Source organism: Biomphalaria glabrata, chromosome 2, assembly GCF_947242115.1.
Source record: "Biomphalaria glabrata chromosome 2, xgBioGlab47.1, whole genome shotgun sequence".
Taxonomy (NCBI): Eukaryota; Metazoa; Mollusca; class Gastropoda; family Planorbidae; genus Biomphalaria; species Biomphalaria glabrata.
Window position 1 is genome coordinate 59,429,112 of NC_074712.1, and position 21,169 is coordinate 59,450,280.

At 36.0% G+C, this 21,169-nt stretch overlaps 1 protein-coding gene across 4 annotated transcripts in view; it reads left to right on the forward strand.

Moving 5' to 3' along the window:
- Positions 1 to 8,371: 8,371 nt before the first annotated feature.
- Positions 8,372 to 21,169, forward strand: part of LOC106076353 (broad substrate specificity ATP-binding cassette transporter ABCG2-like) — a 31,830-nt gene continuing 19,032 nt past the window's right edge. Inside the window, exon 1 of one of the 4 annotated variants that reach the window (XM_056021736.1) lies at positions 8,372 to 8,543. In XM_056021736.1, the coding sequence (XP_055877711.1) occupies positions 8,529 to 8,543 (15 nt within the window). In that variant the 5' untranslated portion in view covers positions 8,372 to 8,528. Of the gene's footprint in view, positions 8,544 to 14,254; positions 14,303 to 14,504; positions 14,927 to 19,172; positions 19,457 to 21,169 lie in introns of those variants that run through there. The other 3 variants (XM_056021738.1, XM_056021737.1, XM_056021735.1) reach the window with 3 other exon arrangements.

Below are 21,169 nucleotides of genomic sequence, written 5' to 3' on the forward strand. Positions count from 1 at the left end.
ATTTAAATTACACAGATAATTACGATGTATTTAAATTACACAGATAATTACGATGTATTTAAATTACACAGATAATTACGATGTATTTAAATTACACAGATAATTACCATGTATTTAAATTACACAGATAATTACGATGTATTTAAATTACACAGATAATTACGATGTATTTAAATTACACAGATAATTACGATGTATTTAAATTACACAGATAATTACGATACATTTAAATTACACAGATAATTACGATGGAAGATCTTGAGTTTTGTGGGTTTTTTTTTTATCTAGTCCACGGTGAGGAGTCTTTGGGTAGGTCACGTGCCCAATGGGCTATAGTAAATGCAGGGTCAGTTCACCGCGAGCACGTTACTCTGCCTCAGTTACATAAATGGCGGGTCCCGCACAGTTAGCTTGGTACAATGAAGGGGAAATGGCAGAAGATCACGGTGCATTCTCGGCCTTCGGCCGTGTCTAGCCCACGCGTTGGGGGCCAAATGCATAGGTCAACAGCAATGCTTTACATAGGCATTGTCTAGGGTCTCTCCCAAACAGAACTGTGTGTTCACACAGGTTTTTTTTTTTTAATGTTTGGCGTCCAACTTAGGGCTCGAAGAGCCTTCGGCTCAGCCCTTAGACATCAACAAGGGTCAATTCACAATACTGTGTAGTTTATCCACAAAGAATAAAACGACAAGTCGAGTGGGGTGGAAGTGGCGCTAAGCCAATGAAACAATGGCGACCATCTTCCATTCTCTCTCTAGCTTACATCAACCATTCTTTCTCTGTTTCGCCAGTCCTCTTTTTGCGTCATGAAATATATGTAGGGCATTAGACCGCGCTGTGACATTTAAACCTAAAGGTCAAAAGAGGTTGAACGTAGGGGGGGGGGTGCAACTCTCAACCAGGGCCGGCCTTAGGTAATTGAAGGCCCAAGTCGAAGTGAATAGGGTGGCCCCAAATGAAATAGAAAACAAAAAATTAAGACCGATAAATACGCAATGTAGGACGTAGGCCCCTAATCATCTTCTTTTTTTTTTTTGAAGTAACGTCTGTATTTTATAAGATAAGATGAATTATAAATCTTCCTGTATCTATATTAAAACAACAAAAAGTTCATAGAGCGTCAATAGCACGAATGTGCTTCATGATTCATGGTCACCAGACTAGAAATAACGTTTCGACATTTCACCAGAAGGAAGAAACAAAGGTCTTCTAACATCTGTATTCTTACAAATAGATCTAAAAACTTGGGAAGAAATATTTAATTATAGTAGATACTTAAATTGGAGCTAGGCTAGTAGATATAGAGCCATAGAGTTTTGCTATGTTTGAGTTTTGATCCATGCTTTCTTTAAAAAATAAAATTCTTTAAGTTCTTTGCGAGGCCCCACTAATCGGGGTCATAGGCGGCTGCCAAGTTTGCCTATGCCCAAGGTATAGGCCGGCCTTGGCTGCATGCTCGTTTTGGTATACGCTCTGGACTGTCGTATGAACGGTATCAGGTTCAAACACTGCCCGCCACAGTATGATTTAACTCTGAACGAACATCCAAAACAGAATGAAGACCTTAAGTCACTTAAACTATGGGGCCCTTTATAAATCATGTGTATCACTACCAAATATGTTTACACGTAAATGTGAAATAATACTTTTCATCTTATATTCATTTGTACAATAGGCCAATCTCTATCCAGTGCTTTTTTGTGTAAAGAAATAGGTGCCGGTACTCAGTGATGGATTGTCTAACTTTTAACTACTGATCTATATTATAAAGTAGAATGTGAGGGGTATGTATGTATGTATGTATGTATGTTACTTATAGACATCGAAACCGCTTGACCAATCTTGATAAAACTAGGCAGGAATGTTCCTTGGGTACCAACTTAGACCGTAGTGTATGTATTGTAGCCCTAAAACAAACTTAAGACCCTCAAAAAAAATAAAGTTGTCCGACTCTATTACAGCTATAGTATTTTATGGATCTAGGCCATGTCTACAATGTTGACATGAGAAAAGATAGAAAGGATTTAGACCTAGATCTAATTTTAAGAAATACACTTTGCGCAGATAGTTTTTTACTTTGACACATGAAAAGACAAAAGAAGATCCATTGATTTCATTATATAATAAAATTAACCTTCAATTTTGTGTTTCAAAAGCATTTTTTACATTAATTAGTTCCTTATATCTGTGATTACAGATTTCCTGACGAACATTCTTTCATTAGACAATTCCGTAATGAATCGCGTACTAAATATTAATTCGTTTAATTGTTTACTTTATAATCCCATCCCTAGATCTAAAACTCTAATTCAACACTAAGATGATAAAACTTCTCTTCGCACAGATAGTCTTATACTTTAACACATAAACATATTAATTAAAGTCCATTCATTTCATATTTTGATCAAATAAACATTCAAATTTGGTTTTCTAAAGCTACATTCGTTTACGAAAGCTGCGAAGCCGAGTTAAAGGCCTAGATCTATATTCATTCATGAATCGCGTACTAAAAATTATTTCGTTTTATTGTTACTTTATAATCCCATTCATTTAACAAAGCTATCGCTCTTTTCGTTTTTAATAGATAAGAATGTATCGACTTCCTTCGGGTAAACCCATTTTCTCAAAACTAATTTTATTTTCGTAGCGAAACAGAAATAACGTGAAAGGATCATTAGATACGTTTAACATACATCTAAATCCAATCCACTAGATTATCCAAAAGCATTTTTTACATAAATTAGTTCCTGATATCTACAGATTTCCTGGCGAACATTCTTTCATTAGACATTACCAAATGGTTACACATTAACACATCTCTCTTCTGAGGTCTGAGTCTATTCCTAGGCCTAGGTCTAAAACTCTTACTGAACTCTAAGATGATAAAACTTCTTTTCGCAAAGATAGTTTTATGCTTTAACACATAAACATACTAATTATTGTCCATTCATTTCATATTTTAATCAAATTAACATTCAAATTTGTTTTTCTAAAGCATTTTTAATACATTCGTTCGCTGTTCGCTAAAGCTGCGTAGCCGTGTTGAGATAGGCCTATATAAATTCATTCATGAAAAAAGGTCACGCATGCGCAGCACAGAACTCTAGATTAGTGTAGATTTAGATCTACGTCTACCTCAAGATCTACTTTATACTTTATACACATGAACATACAAAATTTAGTCTATTCATCTCAAATTTTAATCAAATATATGTAGGCCTACAAGCAAATGTTTTAATTTGAAAAAAAATGGATTTAATTAAGCCTATTAGCTATTTTGATTTGATAGCTTCATTCACACTATTTTTACATTGACACATTCGCTTTACTTATTACAGTATTATTTCGTTTAATTGTTTACAAAACACTCTCAGTGACTACATCGACAGTAATGCGCAAATAAAGACCCGCGGGTCGCGGGTAACATATGTCTAGTATATCTATATTATAAAGTAGAATGTGTGGTGTATGGATGTATGTTACTTATAGACATCAAAACCGCTTGACCAATCTTGATAAAACTAGGCAGGAATGTTCATTGGGTACCAACTTAGACCGTAGTGTATGTATTGTAGCCCTAAAACAAACTTAAGACCCTCAAAAAAAAATAAAGTTGTCCGACTCTATTACAGCTATAGTATTTTATAGATCTACATTTGTGGTGAAATGTTGGGATGTAAAGTGCTACTCTACATTTGTGGTGAAATGTTGGGATGTAAAGTACTACTCTACATTTGTGGTGAAATGTTGGGATGTAAAGTACTACTCTACATTTGTGGTGAAATGTTGGGATGTAAAGTACTACTCTACATTTGTGGTGAAATGTTGGGATGTAAAGTACTACTCTACATTTGTGGTGAAATGTTGGGATGTAAAGTACTACTCTACATTTGTGGTGAAATGTTGGGATGTAAAGTACTACTCTACATTTGTGGTGAAATGTTGGGATGTAAAGTACTACTCTACATTTGTGGTGAAATGTTGGGATGTAAAGTACTACTCTACATTTGTGGTGAAATGTTGGGATGTAAAGTACTACTCTACATTTGTGGTGAAATGTTGGGATGTAAAGTACTACTCTACATTTGTGGTGAAATGTTGGGATGTAAAGTACTACTCTACATTTGTGGTGAAATGTTGGGATGTAAAGTACTACTCTACATTCGTGGTGAAATGTTGGGATGTAAAGTACTACTCTACATTCGTGGTGAAATGTTGGGATGTAAAGTACTACTCTACATTCGTGGTGAAATGTTGGGATGTAAAGTACTACTCTACATTTGTGGTGAAATGTTGGGATGTAAAGTGCTACTCTACATTCGTGGTGAAATGTTGGGATGTAAAGTGCTACTCTACATTTGTGGTGAAATGTTGGGATGTAAAGTGCTACTCTACATTTGTGGTGAAATGTTGGGATATAAAGTGCTACTCTACATTTGTGGTGAAATGTTGGGATGTAAAGTGCTACTCTACATTTGTGGTGAAATGTTGGGATGTAAAGTACTACTCTACATTTGTGGTGAAATGTTGGGATGTAAAGTACTACTCTACATTTGTGGTGAAATGTTGGGATGTAAAGTACTACTCTACATTTGTGGTGAAATGTTGGGATGTAAAGTACTACTCTACATTTGTGGTGAAATGTTGGGATGTAAAGTACTACTCTACATTTGTGGTGAAATGTTGGGATGTAAAGTACTACTCTACATTTGTGGTGAAATGTTGGGATGTAAAGTACTACTCTACATTTGTGGTGAAATGTTGGGATATAAAGTACTACTCTACATTTGTGGTGAAATGTTGGGATGTAAAGTACTACTCTACATTTGTGGTGAAATGTTGGGATGTAAAGTACTACTCTACATTTGTGGTGAAATGTTGGGATGTAAAGTACTACTCTACATTTGTGGTGAAATGTTGGGATATAAAGTACTACTCTACATTTGTGGTGAAATGTTGGGATGTAAAGTACTACTCTACATTTGTGGTGAAATGTTGGGATGTAAAGTACTACTCTACATTTGTGGTGAAATGTTGGGATGTAAAGTACTACTCTACATTTGTGGTGAAATGTTGGGATGTAAAGTACTACTCTACATTTGTGGTGAAATGTTGGGATGTAAAGTACTACTCTACATTTGTGGTGAAATGTTGGGATGTAAAGTACTACTCTACATTTGTGGTGAAATGTTGGGATGTAAAGTACTACTCTACATTTGTGGTGAAATGTTGGGATGTAAAGTACTACTCTACATTTGTGGTGAAATGTTGGGATGTAAAGTACTACTCTACATTTGTGGTGAAATGTTGGGATGTAAAGTACTACTCTACATTTGTGGTGAAATGTTGGGATGTAAAGTACTACTCTACATTTGTGGTGAAATGTTGGGATGTAAAGTACTACTCTACATTTGTGGTGAAATGTTGGGATGTAAAGTACTACTCTACATTTGTGGTGAAATGTTGGGATGTAAAGTACTACTCTACATTTGTGGTGAAATGTTGGGATATAAAGTACTACTCTACATTTGTGGTGAAATGTTGGGATATAAAGTACTACTCTACATTTGTGGTGAAATGTTGGGATATAAAGTACTACTCTACATTTGTGGTGAAATGTTGGGATGTAAAGTGCTACTCTACATTTGTGGTGAAATGTTGGGATATAAAGTACTACTCTATATTTGTGGTGAAATGTTGGGATATAAAGTACTACTCTACATTTGTGGTGAAATGTTGGGATGTAAACAGACAATAGCAAAATTTTTAAAAATCGTTCGTAAAAATAGTTCAAGAAATTGCTTACTCTTGTTGTAATTCCTCAATTGGGAGGACAATATAATATATATACTTTTTTATATCTTTAATTATGCGGCCCTCCAATCCCCAAATTTTTTTTAATGCGGCCCTCGGTAGAAAAAGGTTGCTCACCCCTGATCTAAATGTTAGCCCTTACGTACAAGCAAGGGTTCTAAACCATGTCACCCAACTTCCCCAGTTTGTTAAAGTCAACAAGACTAAACCGTCAACTCGAGTACTATGTGCGGGCTGTACACGGCTGTGTAGGCCTCCTAGTTTCTCCAGTATTGTACACTCTTTACAGTGTTACACTAATAACATAAAAGCCTCTATGATAATTAAATTTGCTAATAATACTGCCATAGTCGGTCTTATTTCAGAAGACGAAACTCAGTATCGAAGCACGATAGAAGACTTTACAAACTGGTGCACTGACAAATTTTTAGAACTGAATGTCACAAAAACTAAAAAAACTTATAATAGATTTCAGAAGGAACAAACAACTGGTACATGAGCTGCAGATAAACAATATACAGATACAACTAGTGAACTCATACAAAGATCTAGGTGTTATTGTTGACAACTAGCTTGTAAAATGTTTATTGTTTGTAAAATGTTTTACATGCTTTGGATGTTCCTTCAGAGTTGAAGATAGTTTACTTCCTAGTCCAAACCTCCCGCAGAACGATGGGGGATGGGAGCGGGCAGGGCTTGAACTCGGGTTAATCGATAAATCCAAATGACAGTCCAGCGCGCAAACCGCACGACCAGGCAGCTTTCGTGAGAAGAGCACTATTTTTCCCATACAAACTTATCAGTTTTAAACTTCTTAAGATCAAGGATTATTTGTTATGTGCGACATAGCTAATTCTGCTAACAACATATGGAATAACTTGTTGACGAGGCAGTGTTTCATCTAGAATGTTGCACCGCTTAGACAACATTAAAAACAGCATAAAAAAACTACACCCACAACAATACCCCATATTTAAACGAACTTATCGCACAGCACAAGAAAGTGGGGGCTTGTACTACGTATATGTAGGCCTAAATCCAGCCTGGGGGTATTTAGGCTACAATCAAACCCAAATGATAAATCTTTAATTCATCCAGGTTAGGCTATGAAGGGATATATAGGGCCTATTCTTTTTACCAAGCACTGAAATAAGTGCGTGGGTCACATGGTTTTTTTTGTCCCCCACAAGCGTATACATGTGAAATACTGCAAATCTTCTTCAATAATATTCGGACTAGAAAACAAAGCCATGTCTGTGTTTAGGACTAGAAAACAAAGCCATGTCTGTGTTTAGGACTAGAAGACAAAGTCATGTCTGTGTTTAGGACTAGAAAACAAAGTCATGTCTGTGTTTAGGACTAGAAAACAAAGTCATGTCTGTGTTTAAGACTAGAAAACAAAGCCATGTCTGTGTTTAGGACTAGAAAACAAAGTCATGTCTGTGTTTAGGACTAGAAGACAAAGTCATGTCTGTGTTTAGGACTAGAAAACAAAGTCATGGCTGTGTTTAGGACTAGAAAACAAAGTCATGGCTGTGTTTAGGACTAGAAAACAAAGTCATGTCTGTGTTTAGGACTAGAAAACAAAGTCATGTCTGTGTTTAGGACTAGAAGACAAAGTCATGTCTGTGTTTAGGACTAGAAGACAAAGTCATGTCTGTGTTTAGGACTAGAAGACAAAGCCATGTCTGTGTTTAGGACTAGAAGACAAAGTCATGTCTGTGTTTAGGACTAGAAGACAAAGTCATGTCTGTGTTTAGGACTAGAAGACAAAGTCATGTCTGTGTTTAGGACTAGAAGAGAAAGCCATGTCTGTGTTTAGGACTAGAAGACAAAGCCATGTCTGTGTTTAGGACTAGAAGACAAAGTCATGTCTGTGTTTAGGACTAGAAGACAAAGTCATGTCTGTGTTTAGGACTAGAAGACAAAGTCATGTCTGTGTTTAGGACTAGAAGACAAAGTCAAGTCTGTGTTTAGGACTAGAAGACAAAGCCATGTCTGTGTTTAGGACTAGAAGACAAAGCCATGTCTGTGTTTAGGACTAGAAAACAAAGCCATGTCTGTGTTTAGGACTAGAAAACAAAGTCATGTCTGTGTTTAGGGCTTGAAGACTAAATCGTGTCTGTGTTTAGGACTAGAAGACAAAGTCATGTCTGTGTCTAGGACTAGAAGACAAAGTCATGTCTGTGTTTAGGACTAGAAGACTAAATCGTGTCTGTGTTTAGAACTAGAAGACTAACTCGTGTCTGTCTTTGGGACTAGAAGACTAACTCGTGTCTGTCTTTGGGACTAGAAGACAGTTATGTCTGAGTTTTGTATTAGCCATTAGATAGACATAATGAGATAATTAACAATCAAAACTTTTTGGAGAGGTGCCAGTCAATGAGTAGCCTAATTAATTATGATTAGAAAGAAATCACTAATGTCAGTGTTTAGGTCTGATTGGATCATATCGGTTAGGCTACTACGGTATTAGCTTGACGACCCCTATCCTAGGCCTGCCTAATAGTGGGATCTAGATGTAGCCTACTTTCTACCTCGCGATACACATTGATGTTGTCCACAGTAGCGTGTCGACAAAGTGAGAGCCCACGCTCCCAACGGTTGGTTTTTAATCGCACTAAGCCAACCAACCGGATATAGATCTAGATCTACTTATCAACAGGACAGGAGAACAGAAGCTTACTTGTGACCAAGAGGCACACAGTGAAATGTCTTCCGAAAAGGTTTGGATTTTACTTTTTTTTTTATACGTAGTTTTATCTTAAGTGAACTATATGTACTCGCTTTTAGTGTACTTTGTGACTCGCGAGTGCACTCTGGGGCCTGGTTTTCGGTAATTGTACTCGTGAAATAAAGTAAGTAAGTAAGCGTATGTTATGTATGTTATTTTAAAAATATTTGCTTTGAAACTTTTGCTAGACACACAACGTAGTTACAATAGATCTATTACTCATATAGATCTAGTTTTCTAGATATAGACTTATAAGCCGAGTTATTTTTGGAAACTTTCTTGTTAAAACAACAAGGACTAGGCCTACACATGTGTTTTTCTTCTTAGCTTATATTTGTAAACAGGGTAAGTCCGGTTACTCGCAACACCTGCTCTTACATGCATGGATCTAACATATTGACTAACTTGATTATCTTCTCATGTGTCTCACTCTTCCAAAAATACCTTTTATCGACCTATATTCGGTGCAAACCTTGCATTTGAAATACACTTTTTGTTTATGTAACTGTAAGCCTACCAAACTAACAGTGGGTCTACTTCACGAATACAGTTCTGCAGTTAGCATATAATAGTGACTTTAGACACTTTAGTGAGCCTCCCGCTAGACTTCGGTCTACTTTTTTTAATTGATTCAAGAAAATCAGGTGTGATTTTGAGCCTTATGTAATGCTCGGTGATTTAACGTCATATATTATCATACCTTTAAATCTCGAATCCAGATATGACAAATTAACTTATATGGTAATACGCACGATTAGTGTGTCTATAGTTCAGTTAAGTTTATAATCAGTTTTGCCGGTACCAGAATGTAGGCCTAGGGCCTACAAATTATTTCCAGAAAGTTTGCAATTTCACTCTTATTTAGGTCAACGCGTGAGAAATTTCTGGAGTTTAACCAATTCTAAGATTCGTGTTGTCCTTCTATACCTGTTACTAAATCCTCGGGCATTTATTTTTACTGGACTAAATTGTAGGCCTACACCAGACCAATTGAAATAATTTAAGGTCTTGGTGGCAATACGATTGGTAGGCTATGTAACAATATAGTCATTGTTCAGATGGGTTGGCAATGTGGTCATTGTTCAAATGTGTAACAATGTGGTCACTGCTGAAAGTGTGTTGACAGAGGAGTCGTTATCCGAGTGTCTACACACTGCACAGACAGTTTTACCATGAGGTAGACCCCCCCCCCCCACAGGTTTGCCTTTGACGCTTGACCGTGACGGTGATATTGTGATGTACCGTGTAGGTCTACATCAATCAAGGAAAACAAAGTGTGTATGTGTGAGAGAGAGAGAGAGAGAGAGAAAGAGGGGGGGGGGCAGCCAGTTTAAGCAAGAAAAAAAGTACGCTTATAAAAAACAAAGTCAATATTAGAGAAATTATAGGAAAGAACTGCACATTTACTGTCATATATCTCAATACAGCAAGAATTGTTTACTTTTTTCTTTATATAACAACATTAATTGATTACCACTAATTACAATATTGATTATTGTTGTTTTTTTTCTTGATTCGTGTGTTGTCATATACAATGAGTAATTGCCTAAAGTTTCAACTTGATCCGAGAATGGAACGAATGATAAAAAACAACAACGTATAAAAGAATCCCGACAGGCTGGACACTGGAGAGAGTTAATAATACAAAGAAGAAAAACTATGTATATATAATCTGAGTTTTAAAAATGGGTCTAACCGTGCCTTTTTTTTTTCTTCAACTTTCCTGCAATACACTGGTAAATAAAGTTAGCAAAGAGTACATTACAAACAGGTGTCCAGGTCATTGTAACATGTATTAGGGTGATTCACAGACTCCTCCCCCAACAAGGTGTTTAACTAAAGGCAGTTCTGTGTGATACGAGGCCCTCTCAGTCGCAATGATCTGACTGAGTTTAAAGATTTATAAGACTAATTGCCGTGTTGAATTAATATCCGTAGGCCTACATTGTATATGAGATACAACTGAAACGATTTCATATACAAACTTATACAGGGAACGTTACTACGTTAGATATTTTAAACCAAATATAATTTAAAAAATGAATAGTGATTTAAGAGAGAGAGAGAGAGAGAGAGAGAGAATACAAAACAATCGACATGTCTGCTCTGGATGTGGCAAAATGTGTAGGTCGCAGCTGGGGCTGTATAGCTGGGCAGGGCACGTATCCCGTATGGGAGACGAACGTATGCCAAAAGCAGTCCCTTTGGTGAGCTAAAAGGTAGTGGCGTAGCATCCATGGCGCGAAGGGTTTCAATGAACCCGGGTCCACAAGCAATAGGGGCCCACAGCTGTGGCGTAGCAACCATGGCGCGAAGGAGCTCATTACGCTTGGGCCCATGGCTCAAGGCCAGTTGGGGCCCATATTAGAACTTAGGAAGAACATTTGTTTGTTCATTTGAAACACTTTTAAGTCGTTGAACTCTGTTAAGAAGTTTTAAAAACATTGACTTTTAAGACACTATTTATAGGCAGTCTTAACTGAATCGAACGTTATGACATAATTACTTTTTTAAGAAAAAGGTACGATCTTTACATTGGAATGTCTTTACATTAAGGTTTCTCATTTTTTGTCACACACTAAATTTGTCTTATTGGCTGAAGAGGAGCCCATCAAGATGTTCTTGAACCCGGAGTACTGGTGTGATATTTACTTGTGTAGCAGGCAGTGGTTACGTCCTATAGTCCTCACAGTACTGGTGTGATATTTACTTGTGTAGCAGGCAGTGGTTACGTCCTATAGTCCTCACAGTACTGGTGTGATATTTACTTGTATAGCAGTCAGTGGTTACGTCCTATAGTCCTCGCAGTACTGGTGTGATATTTACTTGTGTAGCAGTCAGTGGTTACGTCCTATAGTCCTCGCAGTACTGGTGTGATATTTACTTGTGTAGCAGGCAGTGGTTACGTCGTATAGATCTACCTTCTCTGGCCATCACCTAAATTAAAATTTAACCTAAGACTAATAGTCCAATATTTAAACTACATGCCTACATATTACTTCCTAATGTGTCTTAAAACGAATAGATATTAATTAATAATATCGTTTTATCCCGTGCTATTAAGAATGTGCGCTTATAATACTGTCTCTAATTCAGTCACAAGAAACACTGGTACTTGATTTCCAACATCAATTCGGTCCAACACCAAGCCGTGTTTATGCCATCTCCCATTTAGCTCGAGCCTGTCTTTACAGCTATGTCTAAGTCGCTCTCTACTGTTTGTGCTTTCACCCAGACTGCTATCTTATTGGATAAATTCTTATGTTCCTATCAAGAGTTATAACACACATGAGAGTCCGCACAGCTTTTCAGACGCTCTTGAAAGAACTGGATATCGCTTTAGTTAATCGTATAAACTTTTATTTACAGGGAAAATGGTCGTCGAGTCTTCTACTCAAAGAGTCTCTATTCTGCCCTCCCTTAAATCCGGCCCTGCTGCGATAGCTTACAATCAAAGCAAAAGGTCCTGCCTGCTAACCTTGTCTGAATAGATCCGACGTAAACATTTCCTATATGATTTTATAGTTTTAGGCTTTAAACAAAGAGACAGCAACATTACGTGTTTCTTTTCATGCTCATACCGAGGATGGACGAACAAAGACTTGAATAATAAATAGCACTGCCTAGAATTTATCTTGTTTTAAGAAGCACACATAACTGAAATTTGGTTACATGCCAAAATTTCGTACAACAAAGTACGCTGACAAAATGATGTCTTTAAAATAGCGCGGAGGAAAAAAAAAAAGCGCGGACTGTATCTCATATCAAATATGCCTTGATCTAAAACTCATATTTATCTGGAGGCAGCAGAGATTTGAATTCTGAGTTTACCATCTCCCTCGGGCAGGAGAAACTTGTTAGCTTTAGGTGGCAACCAACCTTTTGTCCTACACGTTAAGCTTCTAAACGTTATCACCGACAGCACCTCGGGGAGTGGGGAGAGGGCGCGAGACAGCGGGTAGATTGGTCATGATGCCATAATCTCCAAAATCTCCAAAAGCACTAACTCAGATTTAACAATCTCTGTTTCAGAACAGAAAAGAAATAAGATTCTAGAACCAACATGTTAGACACATGCAGATCTAGGTAGTGTAAAAGACTGAATCATTTATTTCAAAAACAAAATGCTGCACATATTAGAATGACTGGTTGTTGACACGCAAGTCCCCATACTAAACAATTGTTTTCAAGGACGAATGAAATATAAATGTTAAATGTTTACTTGGAGGTTCAGCGAGTGCCGATTTAAATTATTCTGACAGCGTATTCCAGCGGTGGTTGATTTTGAAACCAATACGATGCCAATGCCCACACATTCTCGTCGTATGACCTCAAAACCATCCATTCATAGTGTTTTTTTTTTTTCTAGTGGTGGTTGATTTTGAAACCAATAGGCCTACGATGCAATGCCCACCCATTCATATCGTATGACCTTAAAACCATCCATTCGAATTACTTATTTTTTTTAAAAAGGTATGATCTTTACATTGGAATGTCTTAACATTTAGATTACTCATTTTTGTCACACACTAAATTTGTCTTATTGGCTGGAGGGGGGCCCACCAAGATGTTCTTGAACCCTGGCCCACGGGTACCTTGCTACGCCACTGCTAAAAGGGGGTCGACGTAACAGAGGTGTCCCGCGGAAATGCTTCAAAGACCAGCTTAGGCGCCAACTCCCCTTAGCTGACATAGAAGAGAGCACCTGGTTGCATGCGGCTTCAGAACGAGACAGCTAGAGGTCACTCACAAAGGCCGCGGAATACACATTTGAAACCAAAAGAAAATCCGCTGCCGAGGACAGACGCAGACGGATAAAATAAAATCTTAATCGACCACCGGTGGACAATGGTTATGCTTGCCCTGGATGTGGCAAAATATGTAGGTCACAGCTGGGGCTGCGTAGCCACGGGTAACAATGCACTCCTCATTAATCTTCGTACTAGTATTTTATAGGCCTATTCTACCTAATCACTTATGTAATAGATCTACGTGCACGGATCTAATCATGTTAGGGTATCAGTCAGTGGCGTAGCAAGGTACCGGAAGGCCCGGGTTCAAGAATATAACATGTTGGTGCCTCCCACCCTCCCATTACACAAATTTAGTGTGTGCCAACAAAAAAAATCGAGTAGTTTGTATATTTAACAAAAGTCATTCCAATGCAACTAGTTATAAATCGGCTTTATACAAGTACAAAGAATCATCCCCAGGGGCTCATGTGGGCCCCAATTGGTCATGAGCCATGGGCCCAAATGCAATGAAACACTTGCCATGGTTGTTACGTGGGCCCCTAATGGTCTTGGGCTCGGGTTCATTGAACCCCTTCGCGCCATGGATGCTACGCCACTGGTGTCAGTAGACAACGAGCTAAAACACATAGGCCTACATTTATATTTTGCAAGCCTTATTAGGTCCTATTATTATTTTTAAAAGTTTGAAATTTTGCACAATTATTCATTACCGATGAAAATACATGAATCAATAAAATAAAATTCACCAATAAGTTAAACCTTGCATTATTGAGGGATATGCAATGATCTGCGGTTATCCTCATAATTTTTTTTTTAAAGAAATCTGTTATAAATCTAGTTTGCTTATTTATATCTAATTGCTCAGACTCAGGTCGGAGAACTTTATACCTTGGAATTCTCCCACTGACCTAAACAAAGAATCCACCACAATCACTAACTTCAAGACAAACGAGTACCACGGTGACACTACTCACACTTAAAAATAGTCATAGTCATGGTGTGTCTGTCTTATCTTATAATAAGTTATAACTCTGACTAGCTAGATCTAGAATGTAAATGTCATCACATGATTACCTTGTTGTTTCTTGATCTAGACGTTCTAAATTTTAAATTCAATCTATATAGATTTATTCCTAACACTCTTTTATTAATTATTTTATAGAATAATTTATTTATTAATTAAATTAGATCTAATTGTAATAATAAATAGTCAATAAGTCTAGACTCTAGATCTAGATCTAATTGACCAATAGGACTTTATTGTCTTTATTTAATTTATTATGAAAAAAACATGTCTTTGAGTCATGAGTTTGAGTTGACTATGTATTCATCTCGTATTGTAATGAATAGCCACTACTAAATTAGTAACCAAGAACGAGTTTAAAAAAGTAACTTAACTTTAACTGTAAGTTAGACTAAAGTTACTAGCTGCACTGTGACTAGAGTACTATTACCCCTATAGTCATAGTCCTATTATGACCTATAGTGAGTATAGTCTATAGTATAGTGACATTATAGTCACAGTCACAGTGACTTATCACAGTCACACTTTGAACTTTGACGACTTTGTTGTGTGATATTCAGAACATTAGCGGGCCTACCAAGTCTAAACAAAATTATGGTAAATCATTATGATTATTATGACTGTCAGTGTCACTTTAAAAGTAATTACTAATAGAATCTAGTAGTAAGTTAAGTAGTGTATCATCATAGTCTATGTATGTCTATAATATAGATAGATCAATGATCTATAGATCTAGGCCCTATATATATTATAATCATCATCTAGTTATCTAATAAATCTATAATTCTATTAGTAGTATTAGTGATTATTATTAGTGACTGATCATTGACTGATGTAAAGGAAACATTTTTAATTTTATAGGTGGATCTATATTTAGATCTATCTAGATTCTAGACCTATAGCTCTTAAAATTTTATGATGGCATTCTTAGGCATATACCATATATATATATACATTTAATGATAGGCCTATAGATCCAATAGGGTTTAGATCCTAGAATCTATAATGATGATATTATAATTTATAGATTTAGATCTATATTATAGGTCAAAATATAAAATCACAGTTAAATGAGTCTTCTAGATATATATCGACTACCGGTATATATATATATATATATATATATATATATATATATATATATATATATATATATATATATATATATATATATATATATATATATATATATATATATATATATATATATATATATAACTAGATCTTTTCTAGACTTCTAATAGATAATGGTAATCACTAAATCTGATTATGACTTATTATTGTCTTATGTCAACTTATGGTGATATGATTTAAGAATAATTTTTTTTTAATTGCTTTTGTATAGCACATGTTTCATGCTTTAACATGCTCGGTGTGCTTTGGTCAAATCTCTTTTGTGGACATGTGAGGGCAGGGGGTATGTGGGAGAAGTGTTCCTTGCTGCCTTTAGGCGTCCTGAAAACAACAGAGTTCAAGTCGAGTATACAATTATAGCCTCACAAATACACACATCAAGGCAAAAGACAGAGGGGAATGGAGAAAGGCGGTCGACAAATCTTGTGTTGTGCCCCAACGGTCCAACAGACTATAGGATCGGTGAAGATGAAATACACACGCACACCCTATGTTTCTTGATTGTCACCAAACATCTGGTCATTATGTTCAAATTCATAAATTATTCTAAAAAAAAAAGAAAACCAGTAGACTATTAATAAGATTTTACAAAAAAAAAAAAAGAGACTGCTCCCTGACTGTGATAGTAAGTGTATGTGTTTTGAGTGGCTGGTAGTGCAGTGTGTGTGCCTGTGTATGAAATGACCAGTGGACCTTGAGTTTACATGGTTGAGTGAACAGCAGTGTGTCAGGACCGTGTGTAAAAGGAGGTCAGTTTAGAGAGCAAGTGGCTGGAGTAAAGAACATAAATAGAGACGAATAAAATCATTGTGTTTATTGAAGCTCGTGTTGTTTTAGTCTATTACATGGTGTCAGATGGACCAACTCCACCCGCCACAACCGCTGGAATTAAATGGCAACGTAGCAGAAAATTGGAAAAGGTTCAAACAATCCTTTCAGATATATTCAATAGCAAGTGGACTGGATACAAAAAGCAGAGAAGTACAGTCTATGACATTATTGCATGTGATCGGCCAAGAAGCAGTGCAAGTCTATAACACTTTCCAATGGACGGATAATGAATGTAATGAATGTGAGATTAGCAAGTCCTTCCACACACTTCACTGCATTCTTAATAAGTTCGAGAAGTACTGTCTACCAAGAAAAAATGTTCACATTGAAAGACATGTTTTTTTTCCAGCGTTCTCAACATGAAGGAGAGTCATTTGACAGTTTTGTCACTGACTTCAAACTCAAGGCAAAGACATGTGAGTTTGATTTGCTTAAAGATTCCCTAATAAAGGATAGGATAGTTGGTGGCATAAGGAATGAGAACACCCGAGCAAGACTTTTGAGAGAACCAGATCTAGACCTTAACAAGGCAGAAAATATATGTCGGGCAGCTGAGGCAACTGAATGGCAGCTTAAGCTCATGAATGAAGAAAGTGGGGTACAAGTTGTGAATTCAGCTACCAATAGCTTTAAAAAAACAAAAGGAAATGTGAGTTGTAGCTATTGTGGCAAGGAACATAGACCACCTCAGTGCCCAGCTTATGGGGAAACCTGTCACAAGTGTCTTAAAAAAAGTCATTTCATACACAGGCACACACACTGCACTACCAGACACTCAAAACACATACACTTACTATCACACTGACAACTTGAACTTAAGGCCCCTTTATGTTCTAGCCACATTTAATAATGTAAGAATCACTTTAGACTAAATATATTATACATTATAGTAAACCGTTTAGTTCCCCCTTCATTCAAATCATTTGATAGGAATGGGACAGTATTCTTTAAGATCACTTATTGCTGTACAAGTTTTCCTGCCTCATGAATCTATATATATATATACTAAATATTTGTCTTAGTAAAAGTTTAATGAAGTTCACTTCTAAGACTTAAGGCAATACATATAGCAGGTGCTTCATGTGGCAAACAGCTTATAGGGGCTGCTATATCATGACCTGACCAATGACTAACCACATTTCTTTTTCGCAGCCAATTTTATTTGTCCATTTTAACCAGCTAGATCATTAAAATCCTAAACATATACCATCATTGGTAAGTTAAAACCTTCTGTTCTGTAGCCAAGCACTTAATCTCCTGGCCGACATTCTCTTAAAAAGTCATTGTCGATCTCCCCAAGTGTTAATGCTTTTGATCAGTGTTTCCCAAACTGTGTTCCGTTGAACCCTAGTGTTCCACGAGCCCTGAATAATTGTTCCAAGAACCACTTGAATAAATAACTAGATGCACCACGTGAATTAATCTCTCCAAAAAATAAGCAAAGTGTTTCACTAAATACTCAGAATGTACTTAGTGTTCCATTAACCCTTAAGGCGCGTGTGGCAGTTTTGCCTCCAAACATTAGAATTGTAATTCCATTTTGTATGCACTCATTGTAAAATGGCTCAGCACTTTAAGGGTTAAGGAAAATGTTTGGGAAACACTGCTTTAGGTGTTCCTCTTTTCAATCTCATTTGAAATCCCTTGCATGATGATCATGCTGGGACTAGTTCCTCAAAACACATGGAAGGAATCCAAGCAGTGTTTTCTTGTTTTCTTCAGGTAACTTTATCCCTTGACAAGGAAAAGTCTGACCCATGACATGACCCAGTTCTCTCTCTTTGTCATTTGTCACCTGTTGTGCTGTACACCCTTTAACTAACTCAAGAAATTGTGAGTCCCAGTATATGCAAACAGCGATTGACTAAAAAATGTTATGTACAGGATTCCAACACATTAAACTTACTTTATGTTTTCTTATTAACAAGTTCAATAAATTTAATAATCTAGTTGCTTTTCCTTATCGTCCTTCTGTTCTAGTCCATTTAGCTCCCTTTAAAGAAAAAACATGGTTGAATAGTAAAGTTATTTTAAAAAAAAGAAGACTTCTTGGAATTTATTTATTTGTTTACCTTAATTTTTGTTTTAAAGTAAAGTTTATTATTCTGTTGTATAAAAATAAAATCTTTGACACGTATGGAAAACCCATAGAGAAAACCCATATGTTTGAATGTACCTATTATTATTAAAAACTTACAGTACAATGCTCATTTACTACTTCTATATAAAAAAAGTGTAGAGAATGTGCACCTAGAATCAAAAATCTCTGTCCTGTTCCTCTTTTCTGTATGCATCTTGTATCAACTCATTTTGTCTGTCTGTCTTTCTGTTTGGTACAAATTGTGCACTTCCCATTCTCAGATCAAGTTGAAACTTTGCACAATAATTCATTGTACCTAACAAAACAAAATTAAACCAATCAATTTATTAAGTTGTGATAATTAATTTGTTTGATTTAGAAAAAGGGAAATAACCCTTACATTATCAAGAAACATGGATGTAAATATGCAGTTCTTTTCCTTACATAACCTTTTTTTTTCCCTTGTTATCACCATTATATCAATGGACTTCTTAGTGTTACTCTAGGCCTAATTATTGAACAAATTACATAACACTTTCATAGTGTGAATGAAATTGATTACACGATGATATGCAGATGAAATAATTTTTTGAACATGACCTTAGAATTTTATACCCAGATAAAAACCAGCAGACTTTATTTATTTAAAAAGGAGAGGTTTGTCTTAGAGCACATCAAGCACAAAAATGAACATCTTTGAGATTATCTTATCTCATTGCTATTTTACAATGACCCTAAGGGTTCTAGTTTTTTTTCCCTCTCTAACTTGTGTGTAAGTTTTCATTGTTGAAGTCTGTCATTCAGTGCCTTCTTGTTTGATTAAAATTGGTGTACTAAATTAAATAAGTTTGTCATCTAGAGAGATTTATGTTTTATTTAATTCAGCAATGATACATCTTCAGAATTATATCTAACCACTTGGTCAACTGCTAATAAACAGTTTGAACATTTAGTAGTGCCTTTGTGTTAACTATAGGTCGGAAATGGAACAAAAAACTATTCCTTTATCTTATGTGAATAAAAAGGGCAATATTGAAGTGTTTGCAATTAACATTGATAATAGAACCACACAGTCATTTCCTGTAAGTAGCTTTATTACTATTAGAATGACAATTGCTTTGCTTGCAAATAAATGCTAATTCGTTTCATCAGAGTTAAAAAAGACCTTTTATAGATTTTGTGTTGGAGCCTTTTTTTTTTTTTTGATGCTTCATCAAGATTGTTTTGTTTAAAATAAAACTTCTTTCCTTCTAGTACAGTTTTTAAATGTTTTTACTTAAGTAGATATATAATTTTTATTCTAAAAGTAGATATATGTGTAATTCTAGTTGTTAATGTTTTTTTTATTACTGATCAGTTGTTAGCATTGTGGGACGATATCATGGTCCAGATGTCTTAGTTATTCTCATTCCCTTTTCACCATTATTGTTTGTAAAGAAATTATATATATAATGTCAATGAACTGCATGTGAGAACGTAGGACGTAATCATCTTCTTTTTTGAAGTAACGTCTGTATTATATAAGAACAATTGCACTTAGATATCTCCAAATAATAAAGTACTTGACAGACTAGATAAACAGATGGAGACACATTGCATGTAATTACCTTCTTGTTGAAGGAATGTCTGTAATGTATAAGATCAGATAGTTTCCTGAGGTTTCTATTGTGGCACTATAGGTGATCTGTTAATCAGTACTATCCATTCCTCACTGATTCTATTGGGGCACTATAGGTGATCTGTTAATCAGTACTATCCATTCCTCACTGATTCTATTGGGGCACTATAGGTGATCTGTTAATCAGTACTATCCATTCCTCACTGATTCTATTGGGGCACTATAGGTGATGTGTTAATCAGTACTATCCATTCCTCACTGATTCTATTGGGGCACTATAGGTGATGTGTTAATCAGTACTATCCATTCCTCACTGATTCTATTGGGGCACTATAGGTGATCTGTTAATCAGTACTATCCAATCCTCACTGATTCTATTGCGGCACTATAGGTGATGTGTTAATCAGTACCATCCATTCCTCACTGATTCTATTGGGGCACTATAGGTGATGTGTTAATCAGTACTATCCATTCCTCACTGATTCTATTGGGGCACTATAGGTGATGTGTTAATCAGTACCATCCATTCCTCACTGATTCTATTGGGGCACTATAGGTGATCTGTTAATCAGTACCATCCATTCCTCACTGATTCTATTGGGGCACTATAGGTGATGTGTTAATCAGTACCATCCATTCCTCACTGATTCTATTGGGGCACTATAGGTGATCTGTTAATCAGTACCATCCATTCCTCACTGATTATATTGGGGCACTATAGATGATCTGTTTATCAGTACCATCCATTTCTCACTGATTCTTGTTATCTTAAGCATCTCATCCATAATTCCATTCATGAATGAGAAAGTCAATATCTCTACAGTCAACAGTCCATTCTTTGTTGTTCTGTAGTCTTAAGTTTTCCTAGCATCCCAGTTCAAACATTTGTAACTAAAACAAAACCTTTCATGTTTTTCTTTTGAAAAAAAATCTTGTTTGGAATCTTTCTCACTCTTTCATTTTGTTATTGATCTGTATTTCTAGTTACAGTTTAAGGATATTTATTTAATTACCTGAAAGCTGTTTTTTTTTTTACTGGAATGTTTTAAAAAATGTTTCCATTGTCAGGACAAAAATATAGAGTTGAAGCTAGGTGCTGAAACAAATGTGATACATTGTCAGGACAAACATGTATTCTACAAAGTATCTAGATCATGTTAGCGATTCATCTTACATT